The sequence below is a fragment of the Engystomops pustulosus genome, chromosome 2, assembly GCF_040894005.1.
Source record: "Engystomops pustulosus chromosome 2, aEngPut4.maternal, whole genome shotgun sequence".
Taxonomy (NCBI): Eukaryota; Metazoa; Chordata; class Amphibia; order Anura; family Leptodactylidae; genus Engystomops; species Engystomops pustulosus.
The window spans coordinates 11,906,923-11,929,309 of record NC_092412.1 but is presented as its reverse complement, the minus strand read 5'-3'; the positions used below and the strand labels follow the sequence as shown (position 1 = coordinate 11,929,309).

The 22,387-nt window shown below is 45.8% G+C and overlaps 2 protein-coding genes and 1 long non-coding RNA gene across 4 annotated transcripts in view; 2 read left to right on the top strand and 1 right to left on the bottom strand.

The window, feature by feature from the left end:
* The window catches only part of LOC140119804 (uncharacterized), a 340,011-nt gene that overhangs the window by 277,171 nt on the left and 40,453 nt on the right, over positions 1–22,387 (bottom strand). The window lies entirely within an intron of this gene.
* On the top strand, positions 455–10,209 carry LOC140119982 (uncharacterized). Its single transcript, XR_011853429.1, has 3 exons — positions 455–536; positions 9,177–9,236; positions 10,064–10,209. It is a non-coding gene; the product is annotated as an uncharacterized lncRNA (long non-coding RNA).
* LOC140119829 (uncharacterized) lies at positions 10,789–22,315 on the top strand. Of its 2 annotated transcripts, XM_072139240.1 has the most exons (3): positions 10,789–11,149; positions 16,839–16,896; positions 20,569–22,315. In XM_072139240.1, exon 3 carries the CDS (start codon positions 20,577–20,579, stop codon positions 22,008–22,010), a length of 1,434 nt encoding a protein of 477 aa, XP_071995341.1. In that variant the 5' UTR covers positions 10,789–11,149; positions 16,839–16,896; positions 20,569–20,576; the 3' UTR covers positions 22,011–22,315. The 2 variants fall into 2 exon arrangements, with proteins under 2 accessions (XP_071995341.1, XP_071995342.1); XM_072139241.1 differs by lacking the exon at positions 16,839–16,896.

Sequence of the window (22,387 nt, the reverse complement as noted above, 5' to 3'; positions counted from 1 at the left end):
CGTGCGTTAAAAACATGCAAGTCTGAAAAAGCCTATTGATTACAAACAATGGGTCAGAGTGCAATGCAAGTTCTGTGCGTCAAAAGCATCTGCAGAACACGCACGTGAAAAACGCAAGTGCGGAAGGGGCCTAAATGAAGAACTACATGTGGGGAAAAACCATCTCAGAATCGCTGTGATAAGTAACAGTGTTCAAAAGTTATAACCATAAAAAGCGACACAAGTCAGAATCCAAAAAATGGGACTGAGCCTTAAGCTACAAAATGGCTGCGTCCTTAAGGGGTTAAAAGGAAATTGTGTCCCTTTTTCTCTTCATGAAATGTTGGGAAGTAAATCCCCATCACTCGTCCTAATCCTGCCCCGCCTACACTGATCACATGATCTATGACATCATCACAGGTCCTCCATCCACCACTTCTACCCTACAAGGGGCCCACCCCCTCAGTGACATCACACTCCCCGGGTCACACGACTAGTGCATACTGAGCAGGAGACGTGTGTGAGGTAGGGAGTGTTCTGCACTGAGGAGAGAAGAGGTAAGTGACCAGAGGGGGGACTACAACTCCCAGCATGCTCCAGGAGCTCACACACTATATGGAGGGACTACAACTCCCAGCATGCTGCAGGAGCGCACACACTGTATGGAGGGACTACGACCCCCAGCATGCTCCAGGAGCACACACACTATATGGAGGGACTACAACTCCCAGCATGCTCCAGGAGCTCACACACTATATGGAGGGACTACAACTCCCAGCATGCTGCAGGAGCGCACACACTGTATGGAGGGACTACGACCCCCAGCATGCTCCAGGAGCACACACACTATATGGAGGGACTACAACTCCCAGCATGCTCCAGGAGGGCACACACTATATGGAGGGACTACAACTCCCAGCAAGCACCAGGAGCACACACACTATATGGAGGGACTACAACTCCCAGCAAGCACCAGGAGCACACACACCATATGGAGGGACTACAACTCCCAGCATGCTCCAGGAGGGCACACACTATATGGAGGGACTACAACTCCCAGCATGCTCCAAGAGCACATACACTATATGGAGGGACTACAACTCCCAGCATGCTCCAGGAGCACACACACTATATGGAGGGACTACAACTCCCAGCATGCTCCAAGAGCACATACACTATATGGAGGGACTACAACTCCCAGCATGCTCCAAGAGCACATACACTATATGGAGGGACTACAACTCCCAGCATGCTCCAAGAGCACATACACTATATGGAGGGACTACAACTCCCAGCATGCTCCAAGAGCACATACACTATATGGAGGGACTACAACTCCCAGCATGCTCCAAGAGCACATACACTATATGGAGGGACTACAACTCCCAGCATGCTCCAGGAGCACACACACTATATGGAGGGACTACAACTCCCAGCATGCTCCAAGAGCACATACACTATATGGAGGGACTACAACTCCCAGCATGCTCCAGGAGCGCACACACTATATGGAGGGACTACAACTCCCAGCATGCTCCAGCAGCACACACTATATGGAGGGACTACAACTCCCAGCATGCTCCAAGAGCACATACACTATATGGAGGGACTACAACTCCCAGCATGCTCCAAGAGCACATACACTATATGGAGGGACTACAACTCCCAGCATGCTCCTGGAGCACACACACTATATGGAGGGACTACAACTCCCAGCATGCTCCAAGAGCACATACACTATATGGAGGGACTACAACTCCCAGCATGCTCCAGGAGGGCACACACTATATGGAGGGACTACAACTCCCAGCATGCTCCAAGAGCACACACACTATATGGAGGGACTACAACTCCCAGCATGCTCCAGGAGCACACACACTATATGGAGGGACTACAACTCCCAGCATGCTCCAAGAGCACATACACTATATGGAGGGACTACAACTCCCAGCATGCTCCAAGAGCACATACACTATATGGAGGGACTACAACTCCCAGCATGCTCCAGGAGGGCACACACTGTATGGAGGGACTACAACTCCCAGCATGCTCCAGGAGCGCACTGTCAGGGATTTTTATGCAGGGCCCCAACAGCCCTCTTGACTTTTGTAAGGTGAGTCCTAATTAACCCTTTGAGGGAGGATGAGATAGCTGCCGGCAGCGAGCTGACAGAGTAAATGCAAGACACAGTCGGTCTTCCGATGCACTCAAATCACACTGTTTATTTCAAACAGATACCGCTATATTATAACACATAGAGATCAGCATTTGGGATGTTGATAAGGCACTTAGATTCTATTGGCCATTATGTTTTTGTACCAGCACATTCTGGGAGAAATGACCAGGCCTTGTTTACAGCCATGCTTATCTACACAATGGCTCCTAGAAGCTTCTTCATAACCAAAATAAATAACAAGAATACAGAGGCCCGAAGGACGGTAAGAAATGCCAAGGATATTGTGAAAAAGGCAAACAACAGTTTAAATGAGATAAATAGCTGAATTAAAACATTTAACTCTATAGGTTCTAAAAGGGAAGCATACCCCCCCCCCCCCAAGGTGGCCGCTGTATCTAAGATGGCGGACAGTAGTCAAGATGGCGTCTGAAACCAGTGCGACCTCCTTAACAATTCCCCCCTTTGAGCTTTGCTGGCCTGTAACTCCATCCTGAGCAACCTCCTCAAGCTCCAGGTACCCACAGGTAGGCTAAGCCCGTACCTGCTGGACTAGTTACCTCTTCACCAGATCCCCTGGAGGCCAGTCACTCAGGGGTTACAGGTCTGCACACTCACATCACATCACTGAGTCCCCATAGTTCATAGGTCTGTACACAGGCAGCATCATCCTCCGCTCCGGGCACTTCTCCTGTCGTGGTTCTTACCGCTTGGACGGCCATCTGGGACATGGTGGACTTGATGAGGGGGACCACACAGCACGCAATAAGTGACGAGAGCAAAATCACAATCCCCAATATCACCCCCACTTACAGGAAACCCTTCCAATCCCCCAACTACAAAGTGAAGGACAAAGTGTCCCTCCCAGAGTTTCTCTTGAGTTCCCTGGACAGTCCTTCAATCTTTTCACAAGCATGGGTAATGGATCCATAGGGGGCGATGTCATCTGGGATATATATGCGACAGGCCACTCCCACCATCTTACAGACTCCTCCCTTCTCAGCAAGGATCATGTCCAAAGCCATGCGGTTCTGGGAAGCATCTCGGATATAATTCACAAATCTCTGTTGATTACAATAAAACCAGTTATAACCCAACCAACATCTTTACTCATAGCTCTCTGGGGAATAATGGACTCTAGACCTGCCCATGTCTGATTGTGGGCCTTGTACTCATCTGGGACCCCCCTTGGCGCTCCCACTGTATCTATATAAACATTGTCATCTAGGTGCTTCTCTCAGACCTTCAGAATCCTTTGGGATTCTCTACCTTTTCTTATGTGTCTGATCAAACTTATCCCTGGGGATCACGAGGAAGGAATACACAAGTTTTATCACCGTGCACTCACCTTCCCAGCCTCTAGGCCTGACCTGACTCTCCTATCCCCACAAATCCTGTACACATCAGACACTGCTAATACAGGGTTACCTGTGCTGTCAATGTTAAAGAAGGTCATTGTCTTATTGCACCAACCGTAGGTAAAGTCTCCTACCTGGGGGCATCCTGGTCAGCCCTATAGATACAGTGATAGTCATGGTTGGGGTGTCCCTGAGCATACAGTCAGTCAGAAGAGACCAGCTAGCAAGAAGTATAAGTAAGCATGGAATAGAAAGCGTGGCAGCGTGCTGACTTCCCTCTAGCTTCACAGACGTGGCACTGGTCAGCAGGACTTGGAAAGGACCATTGTAGTGAGGCTCCAGACTCTCTCCCTGGTGTCTCTTTACCACCACGTAGTCTCCAGGCTTCAGGTTATGCGTCCTGAGGTCTGTGTCTGCATCTGAAAAAGGAATCCGGAACACTTTTGCGGACCTTTTCCAAGGCCTGGCTCAACTGTGTGGCATGTTCCACCTGGTTTCCTGCCATCAGCTATAGGGTCTGTGGGAAGTAGGGGCCTTGCCTGGGTGCACAGCCAAAAAGTACTTCAAAGGGGGGGACAATCCCATCTTTCTGGTGGGTGTGGTCCTAACTGAATGGTGGGCAGCAGGAAAGCACTCGTGCCATGGTTTCCCTGTGTCTTCCATGGCCTCCCGGATCTCTAACTTAAGAGTGCCATATAAAGTATCTCTAACGCACCACCAACTTGGGAAGGGTATGGGGTGTGCAGGGTCTGTTCTATACCCAGGAGGGACAAGGTTTCAGGTCTTTACCTGTCCAGTGAAGTGGGTTCTGCGACCGGACTCTATGGTCTCTGGGAGTCCAAACCTGCAGAAAAATCTCACTCACCACCTTCTTGGCTGCGGCTCTGGCAGTAGCCTTGGTCATGGGAGAAGCTTCTGGCCACCCTGGAAAGAGATCAATGCACACAAGCACGTACTCCTACGCACCACTTTTCGTAGCTGGATAAAATCCATCTGCAGTCTTTGGAAGGGATACAGCAGCTTGGGTGTCACCTTCCGTGGGGTCTTTACCACCTTACCCGGGTTGTGGCGGGCACAGACTATAAAAGCTTTCACTAGTCTAGTGACAGGGGTAGTAATGCCCGGGCAAACCACTTGCAGTTTATGAGCACTAGCATGGCCATTTTGTATGTGTGTGTGTGTGTGTCCGTGGGTTACTTGACTTACTGTCGGGTGCAGGGCTCTGGGCAGGCACACCCTCTCTCCCAGCATCCAGGTCTCATCGGCATCTGGGCTCCAGCTTTCCTCCACTCTTCCTTCACTTCTGATGACACTCGGGCCACCAGGGACTGGAACACCTGTGGAACAAACTTTTAGCTCAGAACTCACGGCTGAGACTTCAGGACAGTCTCCGGGCTCCATCTGTGCAGCTGCCTTTGCCATCCCGTCAGCCACATACTTGCCCTTGGCTTGTGGAGTTACCAAATTGTGTGTGCTTTTACTTTTATTATCCTCACCTCTTGTGGAAGTAAGAGAGCATCCATGAGCTCTTTAACCAGCGTGCCATGCTTAAAGGGGGTCCCTGCAGAGGTGAGGAAATCTCTAGCCTTCCATAAGGGTTCATAGTCGTGTTTAGACCCCAGGACTATACCTTGAGTATAGATGTTTGCCCTTTTACCTTCCACCAGCTGTAGCGCTTCCCTGAGTGCCGTCACTTCACCTCCTGCGCTGACCTGTGTGGAGGGAGTGGTTCTGCTTGTACTACCTCATGTGCGCCACTGACCACTGTATATCCAGCATAGAACCGTCTGTCTTCTCCTGCAGACCTGGAGCCATCTATGAGAAAGAACTCAACATCTGCATTAATCACCCTTCTCTCCCCCCCCCCCCTCTCTGAATCCTGGAAGACTGGTGACAGAATGAAGGATTCAGAGCTGTGCACCTTATGAGTGTGCCCTGAGGCATCAGGAGTGCACACTGGAGTCTGAGTTGTCTGGCCTTTGCTCAGATGCTTGGGCTGTACTTGGGTGAGGACACTGTGCAAGGTATGTGGGGTTTGCACTGTAACTGAGTGATCTAGGGTCTCTTAGGATAACTCACTGGCCTTGCTGAGCAGATTGCTGGCTGCAGCTACTAACACATGAGGGGCTCCCCACACGACTGAGTCTAACCGGGCCTAAGAGTAGGTCACTGGGGAGGCCACCACGTTCCTGGGCTAAGACACCTGTCTCCTAGATACTCCGTGCAAAATAAAATAAAAGGTCTTATCCAATAGGATGTGCCTAGGGCCAGGGAAGACAGGATTTGCCAGCTTTCTTTCCTCTATCAGGTATCTGCCTGTGGCTGAGAAGCGGTGGCCTAGGAAGACCACCTTCTCCTGGCAGTACTGGAGTTTGTCTCAGGAAACTTTGCAACCCTTCTGGAACAGAAAACACATAAGGTCAATAAATGCATCCTGGCAAACAAAAACAGTAGGTCCTCCGCATACTGAAAAGGAGAACATCCAGTAAGGGGCAGTCTGCCAGTCTACTCCCTGTAGGGCCGTGGGGTATTGGCTGGGTGAGCTTTACCCCCCTTGTGGGAATCTACATCAGATATACTGGAATACTACACTGGTAAAGGCAAATAGGTACTGGCAATCTTCATGTAGGGGCACAGAGAGGAAAACATTTGCCAAATCAATAACAGTCAATAATATGTCACTCTCAGGGACTGCTGCCAGTTTGGGCTAGGGACCACTGGACTTCAGTACACTCATTGGCAGCTTAGAGGTCATGGACCATGCTACATGTATCCGGCTGTTCTTTCTGAGTCTTTTCTTGACCAGGAATGGGCTAAAATCATCATCGGACTAGCAGGGGAGAGTTCTACAATGAAAGGTGATAACTCTGTTTGGGGGGGCCGTTCAGGAGGGGGACTGTTCTCGCTAACATCCTTGTCCGTAACCACCCCTTGTCCTGCCCTGTGGGGGCCGTCTCCGCCACTCACTACAGTAATGTCTCCTCCCCGCAACGCCCACTTGGGTTGGTCGGTTGAGACTTCCGGAGATGTTGTCAATCTCACTTCGGCGGGGTCTGTGAAACCTCCTCTATTCCCTCTTTACGTCAATGTGTCAGAGTCCCTCCACCACATCTCCAGCCCAGTGTTCTGTGCTACCTATAAAGTTCTGGCCAGACTCCAATGTCTCAATAAAATCCAGGTACACTTAAGATGGTTTTTAATCAAAAAGGAACAAAAGTCAGTCATAGGCTCTGTAATACAGTTGGGGGGCTCATTCTTTCTTAGTCTGTTCATGGGTTACACAGGAGGACATCACATCATACTGTATTCTTGTTCCACAATCAAATAAATTCCTTCAAGTCTTTTTTAAATTGTCAGGGAGAAGTCTAAACGCAGCGATCTGCCCCTCCCAAATGTAAATGTTCTCACTAGCCTGTAAACCACGAGATAACAGAACACAGATTCCAAGCAACTCAGTATGGAGAAATTCAGTTTTCCGTGAACATCAAGGTCACTATCGTCTCTCTCGTAGATAAGACAGACACAGCACATGTCAGTTCTTCACAAAACAAAACGCAGCTCCAACAGCCCCCACCCTCTTGTTAACCCCTTAAATGCCAGAAAGCAGGTACCGGAGACATTGTAACACTTTTTATAGTAATTTTTCTCTAATAATACTCAAACAAACAACATCCCTCACTCCAAGACCCCTAGCAGACGTCCGAAAAGGTGAACAAAAATCACCAGCCGGCATTTTTTCAAACGTGTGGCAGGACGCCCCAAGCATGGTCAGCTGTTATCCTACAAAGCCCCACAACAGCTTTTATGGTTGCCAACAGCAATCAACTTTCATCGACTTGAAGGGAATATAACTTAAAATGGCCGCCACTGAAAAATAAACTGACTTAAGATGGCCGCCACTGAAGAATGGTAGGGCGTGTCATCTTCTCTAACCACCAGCTACAGGGGTGGAGTCTGGGTTACAGGGGCCATTTTTCACTCCAAGGAAAATATAATTAAATCTCTTTTTCCTCAAATTCTTTCCACATCAAAAACTTTGAAATGTCCCTTATCGCCTGTCTCTTTCTTCATTGGGCACTCTGAAGGATTCCTGTCACTCTGTCCTGGTCCGTCCATCAGTAAGAGGCTCTAAGTGTCTGTTTTGCAAATCTGATCACTTGTACAATCATCAAATCATCTGACACATCCCAAAACCTTCAAACCTTCAATACTTTTTACTTCAAACCCAAAACTACCAGCCCTTATGTCCGATCATGTCAACTTGCACTTTTCCATCATTCCTACTGAACTCAACAACCTTCTGTCTCTGTGCATCTTTCCCCTTCATGTGGGACACAATCTTCCTTCTTGCCTATGTCTGCAATGCAACGCACTTGGCTCAATTCCAATTCACTCTGCTGTGCTCTCTGTATCTACAACTACGATACCGTTACAGGGACACATCCCCAAAGATTCAGCGGATGCCAACATCTCGATTTATTGACAAACAAAGAAACTAGCTACCAGAGAATATCTCACAAAGGACGCTACACCAAGCCACTGCCTGACTAGACTGACTCTATACCAAGTCACTGTCTTCCAGAGACTAAAACATGCTGCTGTCCTCCACTAGTTCTCACAGCCACACGAGACCGCTCAGACTCCCGAAGAAAGTCTAGCGCTCACCTGATCAGGGCGGGTCTCCGCAATCTGAACTCTGTCACAATCTATGGGAAAAACCAGTCCCAAACAAACAGTATCCCAGACACTATGATAATCCGACTACCACAACAGAATATCTACCACTCTAGCATTGCAGACATCTAAGGGTTACTACTTCCCGTCTCACTGGTTCAGCTAACATCACAGACTGTCTGACCATCCGTCAGTCTCTGTCCAGTCTCTGTCCAGACTCTGTCCATCACCTTACAAAGTGGTTCTTTGCCAAAAACTCTGAGCTTAGGTTACAGTGAACAACAGTGGCAAATACATAACACAGAGACAGTCTTAGGCTAAATTCACACTGCCGTGAGCCCGCCGCACCGTAGTACGGCGGGCACATGGCAGCGCGGGGAGAGGAGGAGGAGGTGAGCGCAGCTCACCCCCGCCCCTCTCCATATAAAGTAATGGCGCACGGCGCCGTAATACGGGAAAAGATAGGACATGTCCTATCTTTCCCCGGGCTACGGAGCGGTACGGTGCCGCACGTGTGCTGCACCGTACCGCTCCCGTACAGGGCTGTGAGCCCATAGAAGTGTATGGGGGACGTATATCGGCCGCATATACGTCGGCCGTATATACGTCCCCCATACTGTAGTGTGAATGTAGCCTTACCCGGTCCGTCCAACCAGTGAACCAGAAGTGACAGAAGGTAGACAAGGTAAGCCCACCCAGGGGAAGATGAACATATGTTGTTGTTGGATGGAATTGAAGGTAAGTCTACATGAACATATGTTCAAGTCCCATCTTCCCCTCGAGTCCCGTGCGACACTTTCACCTACTGCGCATGCGCCTAGTTTCACTTCTCTCCCCGCGCGCATATAAGCTCCCCCAAACAACACGTCACGCACACTACAAGCGTGGCGCGTCAGGCAAGCTACTCCCAACACAGTAAGTATCTTTCTGCCATCCACTAACGTTCCCATTTCCTTCCCGTTTTAACGTATCCTCATTTCCATTCTATTCAGCTCCGAAAAAACTCTAAGTAGCCACTTGACGGCACTCCGCTTATCTACAAAGCCCTAAAGGTAATCCATCATCTATTTACCCCCTTACATTCCTCCACATTTCTCCACCAATCCTCAGCTAATCACAGGATGCATTTCTTCACATGCATGACACCTCACACCAGGATTTATACTGTTATGTACAGCATAGACATTTCTTATTTATATTAACTAATTTATCAATTCATTTATCTACTATCTACAGACCGTTTTTTATTAAAAACTAAATCATGTTGTTATTTTTTATGCTAATCCAGTAATATTTTAATTGTAACTAATCATGCTAACTGTGTGTGTATAAACATTCAATTGTTTGTGTATGTATACCACCATCCACACACCTGCACAAACATTAACGCAATTTTTACTAATTTTTATTTATTTACGTACTGATTTAATTTTATTGTACTAATTTTATATAGCATTTGTTTACGGACCTGATGAAGGGGGTGGACCACCCCCGAAACGCGTAGTCCAATACCTATACAAATAAAAGAGTGTTCTATCTAAAGAAAATCTGTGTCGTATCAACTACTCACCGGACAGCGCGTCTTACTACAACCCGGTTTTTTGTACCTACTATTGATGTGTGATTCCCCTACACATAGAACCGGCTCCTCCCACATCTCATTATATTCTATAATTCTATTATATTAATGTTTCTTCTCCATGTGGGGTCCAGTATGTGCTATTAGTGAGGAGCGGCACAGTCCAGCGCCATCACTCCTCCCTCAGTCCAGTGACCTCCCCTCCAGTGTCTGGAGAATCCCCATCTGGCACATCACACATGTCATGGACACAATTGCTTCATATAGAGTTTGCTCTTAGTTCTTCTCATGTTTCCTCAGGTTCTATAGATCCAGGACTCCCAGAGGTTTCTCCTAAAGATGATCCTTTCCATCAATGATCCACCAGGGATCCGGGAGAAGGACAGAGAGCAGATGGCGGCCAGGATCCTGGAGCTCACCCTGGAGATGATCTCCTTGATAACCGGAGAGGTGAGAGTCTCCCAGGACACGGCTCTTATCTCTAGGAATAACAGCGGGAAATGACTGGAGAGGTGAAGGATTCTTAGGATCTATGTAGTGATCAGTGTCTCCCCATACACAGGATTACACAGTAGTGAAGAAGTCGTCTGGTGAGTGTGTGACCCCCCGTGTGTCAGGAGGATGGACCCAGAGCCCCATCACCGAGCCTCCACCTCATTCACTGATACATGAGCAGAAGATCCTAGAACTTACCTCCAGGATCACTGAGCTGCTGAGCGGAGAGGTGAGCTCTGCCGGGAATGCTGGGACATTGTACAATAACACAAGGGAGGGGTCTGGGTGATGACTGTGTCATTGTGGGTGTCAGGTTCCTATAAGGTGTCAGGACGTCACTGTCTATTTCTCCATGGAGGAGTGGGAGTATATAGAAGGACACAAGGACCAGTACAAGGACATCATGATGGAGGACCACCAGCCCCTCACATCACCAGGTAAGAGGAGACCTTCCTGATTATAGAGGACAGAGCAGGTGTGAGGTCACCTCCTTCATCATCTCATCATCACATATAGACAATGTATCAGTCACTGTGTATATTTCCTATAGATGGATCCAGTCAGAGAAATCCACCAGAGAGATGTCCCAGTCCTGGAGATTCCCGAGATATTACACAGGAACCAGAGAGATGTCCCAGTCCTGGAGATTCCCGAGATATTAAAGAGGAACCAGAGAGATGTCCCAGTCCTGGAGATTCCCGGGATATTACACAGGAACCAGAGAGATGTCGCAGTCCTGGAGATTCCCGGGATATCAAAGAGGAACCAGAGAGACGTCCCAGTCCTGGAGATTCCCGAGATATCAAAGAGGAACCAGAGAGATGTCACAGTCCCCAATATTTCCATGATGTAAAAGAGGAACCGGAGGAGAACGTCCCACTGGATCATCAGGTAGATGGAGCTGAGGTTCCTGTAAATCCTCTATAGATGGATGTAATGAAGCTACTTACCTTCTCCAGCAGCAGTGGGTGGAGGGTCTATGGGATGATGTTGTTAGTTGCTGTGGTAGGTTACAACTGGTTTTAATGTTGACGATTCTTCCTCCTGCAAGAGATTATTTTCCCTTAAGGTGATCCTGCTGCACAATTTTTTTGGCTCCATCAAGGCTCCCATAGATGTCCATGGCACCAAGCCTGGTGGCTGCTATGCAAATTATGTGACAACAACATGGCTTTCAATGGAGAGGGGAGGGGTGAAGATCTCTCATCCCTTGATCCTTACTTTTCCACTTCGTCCCCCATGACGGCCCACCTGGAGGATGCCCCTTGACCTCTGTAGGGACAGGAAGAAGAGAGGTTAAATTCCCCTCCCCGCATCCTCCCGCCAGTGTTCTTCCTGTCCCTACCGAGGCAGGTCATAGAGAGGTGCCCTCTCTCCTCCAGGTGGGGGGGGGGGGACGAAGAATTACTCACGGGTGATGCCGTCCACGGCGAAATCCCGGCGGCCCCGGCTCTCGGTCGATCCTGGGTCCTCCTTGTAGCCGTCCAGGGGTCCGTTGACTGGCCGCCGCGCCGCAATTCTGATTACACGCGCGCGCGGCCGAAGAAAACTACATTTCCCAGCAGCCCGTAGTCTGATGACGACTTCCGGCCGCGACCGGAAGTGACGGGGGAAACCGCGCAGCATCACTGGGAGCCGTGGGACGCGGACCGGCAGCCGCTTCTAAGGGGGATGGGCTCCCCATTAAGGTATTTAAAGCAGGTAGATCACTATGATCTGAGGTCTAGTTGTTCAAGTGACTACGGCTCCAGTGTCTGCATCTAAATCTTCCGCTGTCTACTATGACTGACGAAGTTAACCCAATCTTCCTGCACCCTCCAGTATCCGTAAGTGGGCTAATTGCAGGGGATATTGCCACTGTGTATGCAATGTTTGTGGGTTATTAGTCTCCTATATTTGCCTTTTAGGAAAAAGACCTGGGGTCTAAGGGGAAAGGCAAGGAGGAGAAGGGGGATAAGGCTAGCAGGCCTGAAAGACCCGAGAAATCGGATAAAACCAGGACCAGGAAATGTAACATGTGTAACCATTCTATGCCAGATTCATATAAGAAACCAATCTGTAAAGTGTGTATTGATAACTTCATGCGAGAGGAGAAATCATCCTTCCTAGACGAGCTCAAAGGGTTCATAGAAGAGAAGGTGGTCTCATCTATTGCCGCTGCTACATCTAGGGCTCCCCCGTGTAAAAAGCCCAGATTGGAACTGGGGTCGTCACCATCCGAGGCAGGAAGTGATTCAGAGACTACTTCTTGTTCTATAATAGACGGAAGACTCCTTAAACCCCCAGGATTTTGTAAAATCTGCTGAATCCAGACATCTTTTCCCAATAGATGAATTGGATGATTTATTGAAGGCCATCAGACAGACATTAGAAATTGAGGATGTGGTCGTACCCCAATCTAAAGAAGACGAGCTGTTTGGAGGGTTAAAAGCAAAGCGCCAGAGGGTGTTTCCCTTAAATGACACCCTCAAAGAGTTAGTGTATGAAGAATGGAAGGAACCAGAGAAGAGGATCCTTATATCAAAAAACTTTAGGAAGAGATTGGTCTTTGAGCCTGAAGACTCTAAACTATGGGATTCCTGTCCCAAAGTGGACGTGCAGGTTACTAAAATAGTAAGGAAGACAGACCTGCCGTTTGAGGACGCAGCGCAGCTTAGAGACCCCATGGACAGGAAATCTGACTCTCTGCTGAAAAAAGCTTGGGAAACATCCATGTGGGGTCTGAAATCAAATTTAACGGCCACCTCAGTCGCGAGGAATCTCCTGTATTGGCTGAACGAGCTCGAATCTCATATCAAAGAAGGAACTCCCAGAACTACAATTTTAGAGAATTTCCCTCTGTTAAAATCAGCAACGTCCTTCTTAGCAGACGCGGCAGCTGAAGGTGTACGGTTCTCTTCAAAAGAAGGAGCCCTGACAAATGCTTCAAGAAGGGCGCTGTGGCTGAAGCAGTGGAATGGGGATATCCGCTCAAAAACAAAGCTATGTGGTCTTCCCTTTTCAGGCGAATTTGTCTTTGGCCCTGAACTTGATACCATCTTGGAAAGGGCATCAGATAAGAGAAAGGGTTTCCCGGAGAATAAGCCAATACCCAGGAAGCAGCCCTTTCGGGACTTTAAAGGCCAAAGAGAGGAATACAAAGATAAGGGGAAAAGGGGTCGCTGGAGCTACCCGAAAGGAGGAAAAGGTAAAGGGTTTCTCTTTTCAACATCATCCGATCCCAACAGAAACAAGAAACAGTGACGCCATAGTAGGAGGAAGATTATTGAAGTTCAGAGAGGAATGGTTAAAAATCACCTCAAATCCTTGGGTTCTAGACATCCTTCTTCAAGGATACAAGATAGACTTCAAGAAGCTTCCTCCTACAAGTTACCTACCACCCTCTCCCCATACATCAGAAATGTCCCACTATCTAATCTGGCAAGAAATATCATCTTTATTGTCTTCTGGAGTTATTACCCAGGTTCCTCAGGAACAAGAAAAGCAAGGATTTTATTCTTCTCTTTTTCTTGTAAAGAAGCCGAACGGATCGAACAGGCTGATAATCAACCTGAAACGACTCAACGACTTCATCGTCTACAACAAGTTCAGGATGGAGTCGGTAAGGTCTGCCACCCACATTATCCACAAAAATGCTGTAATGTGCACTATAGACCTAAAGGACGCATATTATCACGTCCCCATTCACCCGTCTTCACAAAAGTTCCTAAGGTTCTCTGTTTTTTCTCCGGGGGGTTCCACGTTACATTTTCAATTTCGTGCACTCCCCTTTGGCATATCTTCAGCCCCCAGAACCTTCACCAAGGTGATGATAGAGGTGGTGGCGTTCCTAAGACAGCAGGACATACTGATTATTCCATATCTAGACGACCTACTGGTTATTGGACAAAACAAACAGAACCTAATTTCCTCAAGGGACATCACAATAGGAACTTTAGAAAGACTAGGCTGGATCATAAATTACCCAAAATCAGATTTATCACCAGCCACAGTAAAGAAATTCCTGGGAGTAAATTTAAACTCATGCTTACAAATGTCATTCCTTCCACAGGAAAAGAGGGCTCATATCAAGGAGGAGTTAAGAAGGTTCCGGAGAAGGTCTCTTATCTCCATCAGGGGCGCTATGAAGGTCCTAGGACTATTAACAGCATGCATCTCCTCAGTGGCCTGGTGCCAAGCCCATACTCGAGTTCTCCAGAAATGGGTTCTAAGGTCCTGGAACAGGAGTTCGAAGGGACTGGACAAAAAGGTATCAATCCCCGCGTCAGTCAAGGAAGATCTCAAGTGGTGGCTGATGGACACAAATCTAGACAGGGGAATCTTCTGGAGGAACAGTCCGTATATCACCATACAGACAGATGCCAGCAAGAGCGGTTGGGGAGCAGTGCTTCCTCAAAAGTTGACGCAGGGCTCCTGGACAGAGGAGATCTCCAGAAGGTCATCCAACTATCGAGAACTAAGGGCGGTTTGGGAAGTGCTCAGCTCAAACACTGCTCAATTAGCAGGACATCACCTGTTGATACTGTCCGACAACACCACGACAGTATCATACCTGAAGAGGCAAGGGGGGACCAGATCCCCATTACTGATGTCCTTAACAAGGCAAATATTTTTGTGGGCAGAGGACCATGTCCTATCAATCTCGGCTACCCATCTAAAGGGAACAGAGAACACCACGGCGGATTTCCTCAGCCGAAGGAAAATACTTCCCAACGAGTGGTGCATTAAAGAGGAGATATTCCAGTATCTATCCTCCCTTTGGGGAGAACCTCAAATAGATTTGTTTGCGACAAAAAGAAACTCCAAGTGTCGACACTTTTTTTCCTTAGAAAAAGGGGAGACAAGAGATCGTCTGGATGCATTCTCCCACTCTTGGAACACCACTCTCGCCTACGCCTTCCCCCCTATTCCCCTGATCGACAGAGTATTGGAGAAAATTTATCTAGAGAAGACACAGACCATATTTGTGTGCCCAAATTGGCCCAAAAAGAGCTGGTACCCGATTCTGAAGCGGATGTCCACTCAGGATCCAGTCATACTACCAGTGTCAGAAGATCTCCTGGTACAGGGTCCAATATCCCATCCAGATCCAGGAAGACTCCAGTTATCAGCATGGATCCTGAATCGGACTATATGAAGTCCCAAGGATTATCCTCTGCTGTTATAAACACCCTGAAGGTTCTTGACTTCCTTCAAAAGGGTTTGGAGTTGGGACTTTCCACAAGTACTCTAAAGGTCCAGGTATCAGCCCTAAGTGCTTTCTTCGATCAACCCCTCATCGAGCACAGGTGGGTGAAAAGATTCATTCTAGCAGCCTCTAGATTAAAACCCCAGGTCCTTAAAAGGACTTCTTCATGGGATCTTTCTCTGGTCTTAAATGCTTTAATTAAGGAGCCTTTTGAACCAATTTCTTCTGCTAGTGTAAAAAACCTGACACTAAAGACGGTATTCCTGGTAGCAATCACCTCAGCAAGGAGACTAGGTGAACTCCAGGCAATTTCTATTAAGGAACCCTATATGAGGGTTCTTGATGATAGAATTATTCTCACACTGGACCCAAATTTCATCCCAAAGGTGGTCTCGGAGTTCCATAGAGGTCAAGAGATCATATTACCTTCCTTCTGCAAGAATCCGTCCTCAGAAAGAGAACGCGAATGGCACACTCTAGATGTAAGACGTTCTGTCGTTAGATACTTGGAAATAACTGAATCCTGGCGAGTTGATTCTAACCTATTTCTCCAATTCCAGGGGAAAAATAAGGGGAGGAAGGCGTCCAAGGCAACCATCGCTAGATGGCTAAGGATGGCGATATCTTCTTGTTACGACATCCAGGAGATTCCAGTACCATCAGGAATAAGGGCACATTCCACAAGAGCCGTATCCACCTCCTGGGCAGAGAAAAGAGGGGCCTCCTTAGAACAGATCTGCAAAGCAGCAACTTGGACTTCCTCTTCTACCTTCTCTAAACACTATAGACTTGACTTGCCCTCCTCGAAGGATCTGTCCTTCGGGAGAAAAGTGCTTCAAGCAGTGATCCCTCCCTAAAAAACTACTCATATTGTAAGTCTCCAGGTGGGCCGTCATGGGGGACGAAGTGGAAAGAATGAATTAGTTACTCACCGGTAATTCCATTTCCATTAGTCCACCATGACGGCCTATAGTTTCCCTCCCTTGCTTGTTATAGGTTATGTGGTATTCACAATGATGAAACTGTATGTGATGAAAACATATAAATAAATCATTGTTGCATCTTCCTCAGCGTGGTTATTTTGAAGTCACTGGCGGGAGGATGCGGGGAGGGGAATTTAACCTCTCTTCTTCCTGTCCCTACAGAGGTCAAGGGGCATCCTCCAGGTGGGCCGTCATGGTGGACTAATGGAAATGGAATTACCGGTGAGTAACTAATTCATTCTTTTCCTAGCCGTGTACGTGCCTGGGTTACGGCCCATGCAAACACATATTTGTGTGCATAAGCCCTTAGTTCCTGTCTTCTTGAGGATTTTGCCGCTTACTTGGATATAAGAGAATCTCTGTATACATTTCCTTGTTTTCTCATGTCCTTCATGTTGGATCTTTCCAGGAAAGTTGTGGTGGAAGGAGGAGCGGAGAGGAAATCCCCTCATCAGTGACAGAGGAGGGTAAGAGCCTTTCATGTATCTTGTGGGTTATTCTTCCCTTATACATTGCAGGGAGAGGTCACATCCAGGGGAGGAGATAATGATGACAAATAGTGATGAGCTGACCAAAACTGCAAAGTTTGGGTCCATATCAAACTTGCCGGGATCATAATTCACGGACCAGGAGACCAAACAAGCGCTACTGTTTGGGATCTCGATCCATGTTCGGAACCAAGCCTCTATCTTTATGAAAGCTAGAACTAGGGAGAGCTTGCTGCTCCTCATATGGACATTCAGCTAGGCAGAAATTTCCCTTTTCAGGGCACCTAAGTGTATAAAGGATGCTGCTCTTATTAGAGACAGGTGGAACTCTAAAATAATAGCCCCATTACGGCACTTCGAAGATCTGTAATAGGCCATTATAGTAAACTAGCTGCTATAGAGCTATACTGCTTACTAATTATACATGATTATCCAGCAATATGTGGAAAAACCAGAGAGGAATATTAGAATTAACTGAATCATCCAGCAAGATCTTGAAGGTCCTGTCTCTGTATGAGGATCGACATAGTAGAAAGGCACTTGCCCTTTTTATCTTTTTCTTTTATTGATTCACAAAACTTACATTACAGGGGAGAGGTAAGGTGCATATTGTGCTGTAAACAAGTGACGCCGTTTTCGCGCTCCTTGCGCTTCATCCGGCTTGTTAGAATCGTGTGGTGACATCGGCATCACTTAACCCATACAATAACACGCCCCCGAAAAACTCATTGGTGCAAGACCAAAATTCATCCTAGGTTCTCGAATATCTACAATCTGCATATTGTGAGTGCACTTAGATTGTGCCCATTAAAGGTTTAACCATTGTAAAGGTTAAGTCTCTGCATACTGATTGCTATGTAACTCCCTCGCCTGGCGTGATGTCAAGGATAACCCAAAGATCTCACCGGACAACCATACCATGACGCCGGTAACGCCACTGTGTACTCTCCGGTACAATACACATGCTCTGTACTATGCTGACTCTGATTAATCATGACAGAGGCTATTATTACAATATAAAAAACTGCAGGTATTTTTATAGACAATAAAAGGCCTAGGGCTAATGAATAAGAAAAAAAACATCCTAAAAAGATTATGAACTCCAAAAAGAAAAAGTGGGATGTGTATACAAAATATATCAAATTTTATTAGACAAAAATCATGTTATTTAAAACCATTAAAAACAAATGTTATACAAATACATACATAATGGACACACAGATTGGCAGTATGAAATAAGTGGAAGGTATATTATATCTTAACCCTTTCCTGATGGGCACCTCACGGGCTGAGCCCTCTCTGTAGCCTGTAAGTCTTTGCTGCATACTGCACCACCCACCGCTCCGGAAACCGAAGTATGAAAAAGTTATTAGCGCCAGAAGACTGCAAAATAAAAAAAACATTGTTGTAAAGGAGGTTTTAATTTTTGTAAATGTATGAAAACATTATAAACCCTATATAAATGTGTTATCCCCGTGATTGCACCGACCCAAAGAATAAAGTAGACCTGTCATTTGTGGCGCACAGCAAAAGCCGTAATATCCAAGCCCACAAGAAAATGGCGGAAATGCGTTTTTTCACCAATTTCACTGCATTTGGAATTTTTTTCCTGCTTCCCAGTACACGGCATGGAACATTATAGGCCCTCACTATGAAACGCAATTTGTTACGCAAAAAGCCGTCACACAGCTCTGTACATGGAAAAATTAAAAATGTATATTTTTTGGGGGGGAGTGAAAAATGGAAATGCAGAAACAAAAAAGGGCCTCGGGGTTGAGAAGCAATTTAGTGGCCAAATGTCAGAGCTGGGCCAGGAATGAATAAATGCTATACAACATTGTGCAAAATACATGCAAATATAAGGACCAACTCTAGCATAAAATGGCACCAAAGTGAGAGGTATAGAATAGAAGGCTACATAAATATACACCAGGTAAACTGCTATCATGTGCCTAGACCATTACCAAGCCATTAGGCTTCCTGAAAGTCATGCTTAATGGTAATGGGGCTGCCTTACAAGGTAGCAAAAGAGGTGTGGTTTTCCTTCTACCATCCTGGAAAACTTATTTACATATTCCCCAGAATCCCCTAGTGTAGCATCCATGGCCAATAGTCTCCACACTAGGGCTAAATTGGCAATATCTCCATAAGAAGAACGCTTACTCCCTGATCCTATTTGAAAATATATATATATATATATGTACTATATTTCTAATTACCATATTTTGTGATTCTATTAATTTTTAATACAACTTGAAATAGTATTTTTTTTATTTAATCATATTAAAATATCATATTAGCTCAGTTTTTATCATATACTTTCTACATTTACTTACCTTTTCTCTGGAGTTTACAAAAAGTGCATTGTCCGTGTATAATGCGCTGTGCGGGGAGTCACTAAGATCTTGCACCCGATATCCTGCATGTGTCGCTTCCCCGCTCAGGTCCCCGGAGTTCACCTTCTTCTTCCTGGTGCATGTAAGTGCATTGTCCATGTATAATGCGCTGTGCAGGGAGTCACTAAGATCATGCACCCGATATCCTGCATGTGTCACTTCCCCGCTCAGGTCCCCGGAGTTCACCTTCTTCTTCCTGGTGCATGTAAGTGCATTGTCCGTGTATAATGCACTGTGCGGGGAGTCACTAAGATCGTGCACCCGATATCCTGCATGTGTCGCTTCCCCGCTCAGGTCCCCGGAGTTCACCATCTGTTTTTCTCAAATTTGTTCTCCTCTCCAGTAACCAAAATCACCCTATATGCCACCAACTTACCCTAAAACAAACATGTGAGGTATTAAGATTTGTGGCACAGAATGTCAGATACTACAATGTCCGAATGGAGTAAAAAATGGAAAAAACAGGAGAAAGAAGCTGTCGGCGGCCGCTAATAGGCCAATAGGTCTTAAGATAACACAGTTATTAAAAAATATCTAGCTAAAATGTAAAAAAAAAGCATAATTATTTTTACCATTTTTTTTCAACCTTGACCAAAAAGCAATAGAATAAGCATCCTGATTTCTCCCAATAATAATGCTGCAAAAATCATGGCGCTAGTCTGCAGAATTCTAATTATTGGCATTAATAGATAAATTGTATCTGGTGTTAAAAGGCGGCAGTTACCCTGGTCCCTAACTGGTTCATATATAAATTTAACATGGCCTGCTCTTTTATCTCAGTCCACGAATCCACAGGTCTATATTGATCGGTCTTGATATATGCTACTTGGGCTGGCTTTTGGCCCGACGTTATTCCCATTACAGGCCGGGCTTCTAACTATCGAGAAGCTGGTGGAAGTCCTCTGGCTGACAGAGCTCGGTTTCACTGGGGCTAATGAAAGGGTCTCTCCGCCTTTCAGGGTTGTGCCTCACGGGGCTTGTGTGTCCAGGGGGTTTATGTGAGAATCACCGTTGGCTCAAATTCTGGGGGTTGCAAATCATCGCACCCAACCTGCTTTACCCACTTTCTAGGACTGTAAGGCTCAGCTCCGGTTTGATATGGAAATTTTCTGGTTACACAGCCATTTTATGTCTTAGAAGTAAAAGAATCCGAGTTCTAAGGAATTGGTTATTTATTTGGTAGTTGGATTTTAATCGAATTATATGTGAATGATTTATAATTTTTATATACAGTACATGATTTTTCTATCCATAGATGACTTTATGTCACGTGAAGTAGAAGATAATCAGTCGCATCTTTCCACAGAGGAGGGAAATCATGGAGATAAGAAGACGATTTCATGTACTGAATGCGGGAAATGTTTTAATCAGAGATCAAAATATGTTAAACACCTAAAAAATCACACAAAGGAGAAGCCATTTTCATGTTCATTCTGTGGGAAATGTTTTAGTAGGAAATCGCATTTTGATGATCATCAGAGAACTCACACAGAAGAGAAGCCATTTTCATGTAATGAATGTGGGAAGCGTTTTAGTCTGAAACTTTATCTTGTTAGACACCAACAAACTCACAGAGGAGAGAAGCCATTTTCATGTTCACTCTGCGGGAAATGTTTTTATTGGAAATCGATTCTTGATAAACACCTCGGAACTCACACAGGGGAGAAGCCTTTTTCATGTTCAGAATGTGGGAAATGTTTTAATCAAAAGTCATATCTTGTTAAACACCAAAAAATTCACACAGGGGAGAGACCATTTTCATGTTCTGAATGTGGGAAATGTTTTCTTAAGAAACCACAACTTGTTCAACACCAGAGAACTCACACAGGGGAGAAGCCATTTTCATGTTCTGAATGCGGAAAAAGTTTTAGTAGCAAATCGAATTTAGTTAAACATGTGCGAATTCACACAGAGGAGAAGCCATTTTCATGTACAGAATGTGGGAAGCGTTTTAGTGTGAAACTTTATCTTGTTAAACACCAGAGAACTCACACAGGGGAGAAACCCTTTTTTTGTTCTGAATGTGGAAAATGTTTTAGTAGCAAATCGCGTTTAGTTGAACATGTGCGAACTCACGCAGGGGAGAAGCCATTTTCATGTTCTGAATGCGTAAAAAGTTTTAGTAGCAAATCGCGTTTAGTTGAACATGTGCGAATTCACACAAAGGAGAAGCCATTTTCATGTACAGAATGTGGGAAGCGTTTTAGTGTGAAACTTTATCTTTTTAAACACCAGAGAACTCACACAGGGGAGAAGCCCTTTTTTTGTTCTGAATGTGGAAAATGTTTTAGTAGCAAATCGCGTTTAGTTGAACATGTGCGAATTCACACAGGGGAGAAGCCATTTTCATGTACAGAATGTGGGAAGCGTTTTAGTCTGAAACTTTATCTTGTTAGACACCAACAAACTCACACAGGGGAGAAACCCTTTTTTTGTTCTGAATGTGGAAAATGTTTTAGTAGCAAATCGCGTTTAGTTGAACATGTGCGAATTCACACAGGGGTGAAGCCATTTTCATGTACAGAATGTGGGAAAAGTTTTAATCGAAAAGTATCTCTTGTTAAACACCAACAAACTCACACAGGAGAGAAGCCGGTTTCATGCCCTGAATGTGGGAAATGTTTTATTTGTAAATCGGATCTGGTGGAACATGAGAGAACTCACACAGAGGAGAAGCCATTTCCATGTTCTGAATGAGGGAAGTGTCTTGGTCATAGATCAAGTCTTATTGAGCTTCAGAGAAGTCGCACAGGAGAGAAGCCCTGAATAATATAATAGTAATAAATCTTTATATAGCGCTATCATATTCTGCAGCGGTTTACAGATCATGGGGACATATACAGACATAATAAGACTTAAGGAAGGAGGGTCTTAGTCATCAGAGCTTACAATCTATGAATCATCATGAAAACTTTCTATAAAGACTTGTTCTGGATAATTGGATGTATATTTATGTATACTGGGTAATGTACTTATGATCACACAATAAATGATTTTCCTAATTTTTTTTTGTTATGTTACATGTCTCCTGTCATTGTCAGCAGCTCCTCCTGTGTCTTCCTGACAGTGAAGCT

Bases quoted from the DNA above. Each gene is read 5' to 3' on its own strand.
- LOC140119829 (XM_072139241.1), top strand. From the start codon at position 20,577: ATGTCACGTGAAGTAGAAGATAATCAGTCGCATCTTTCCACAGAGGAG.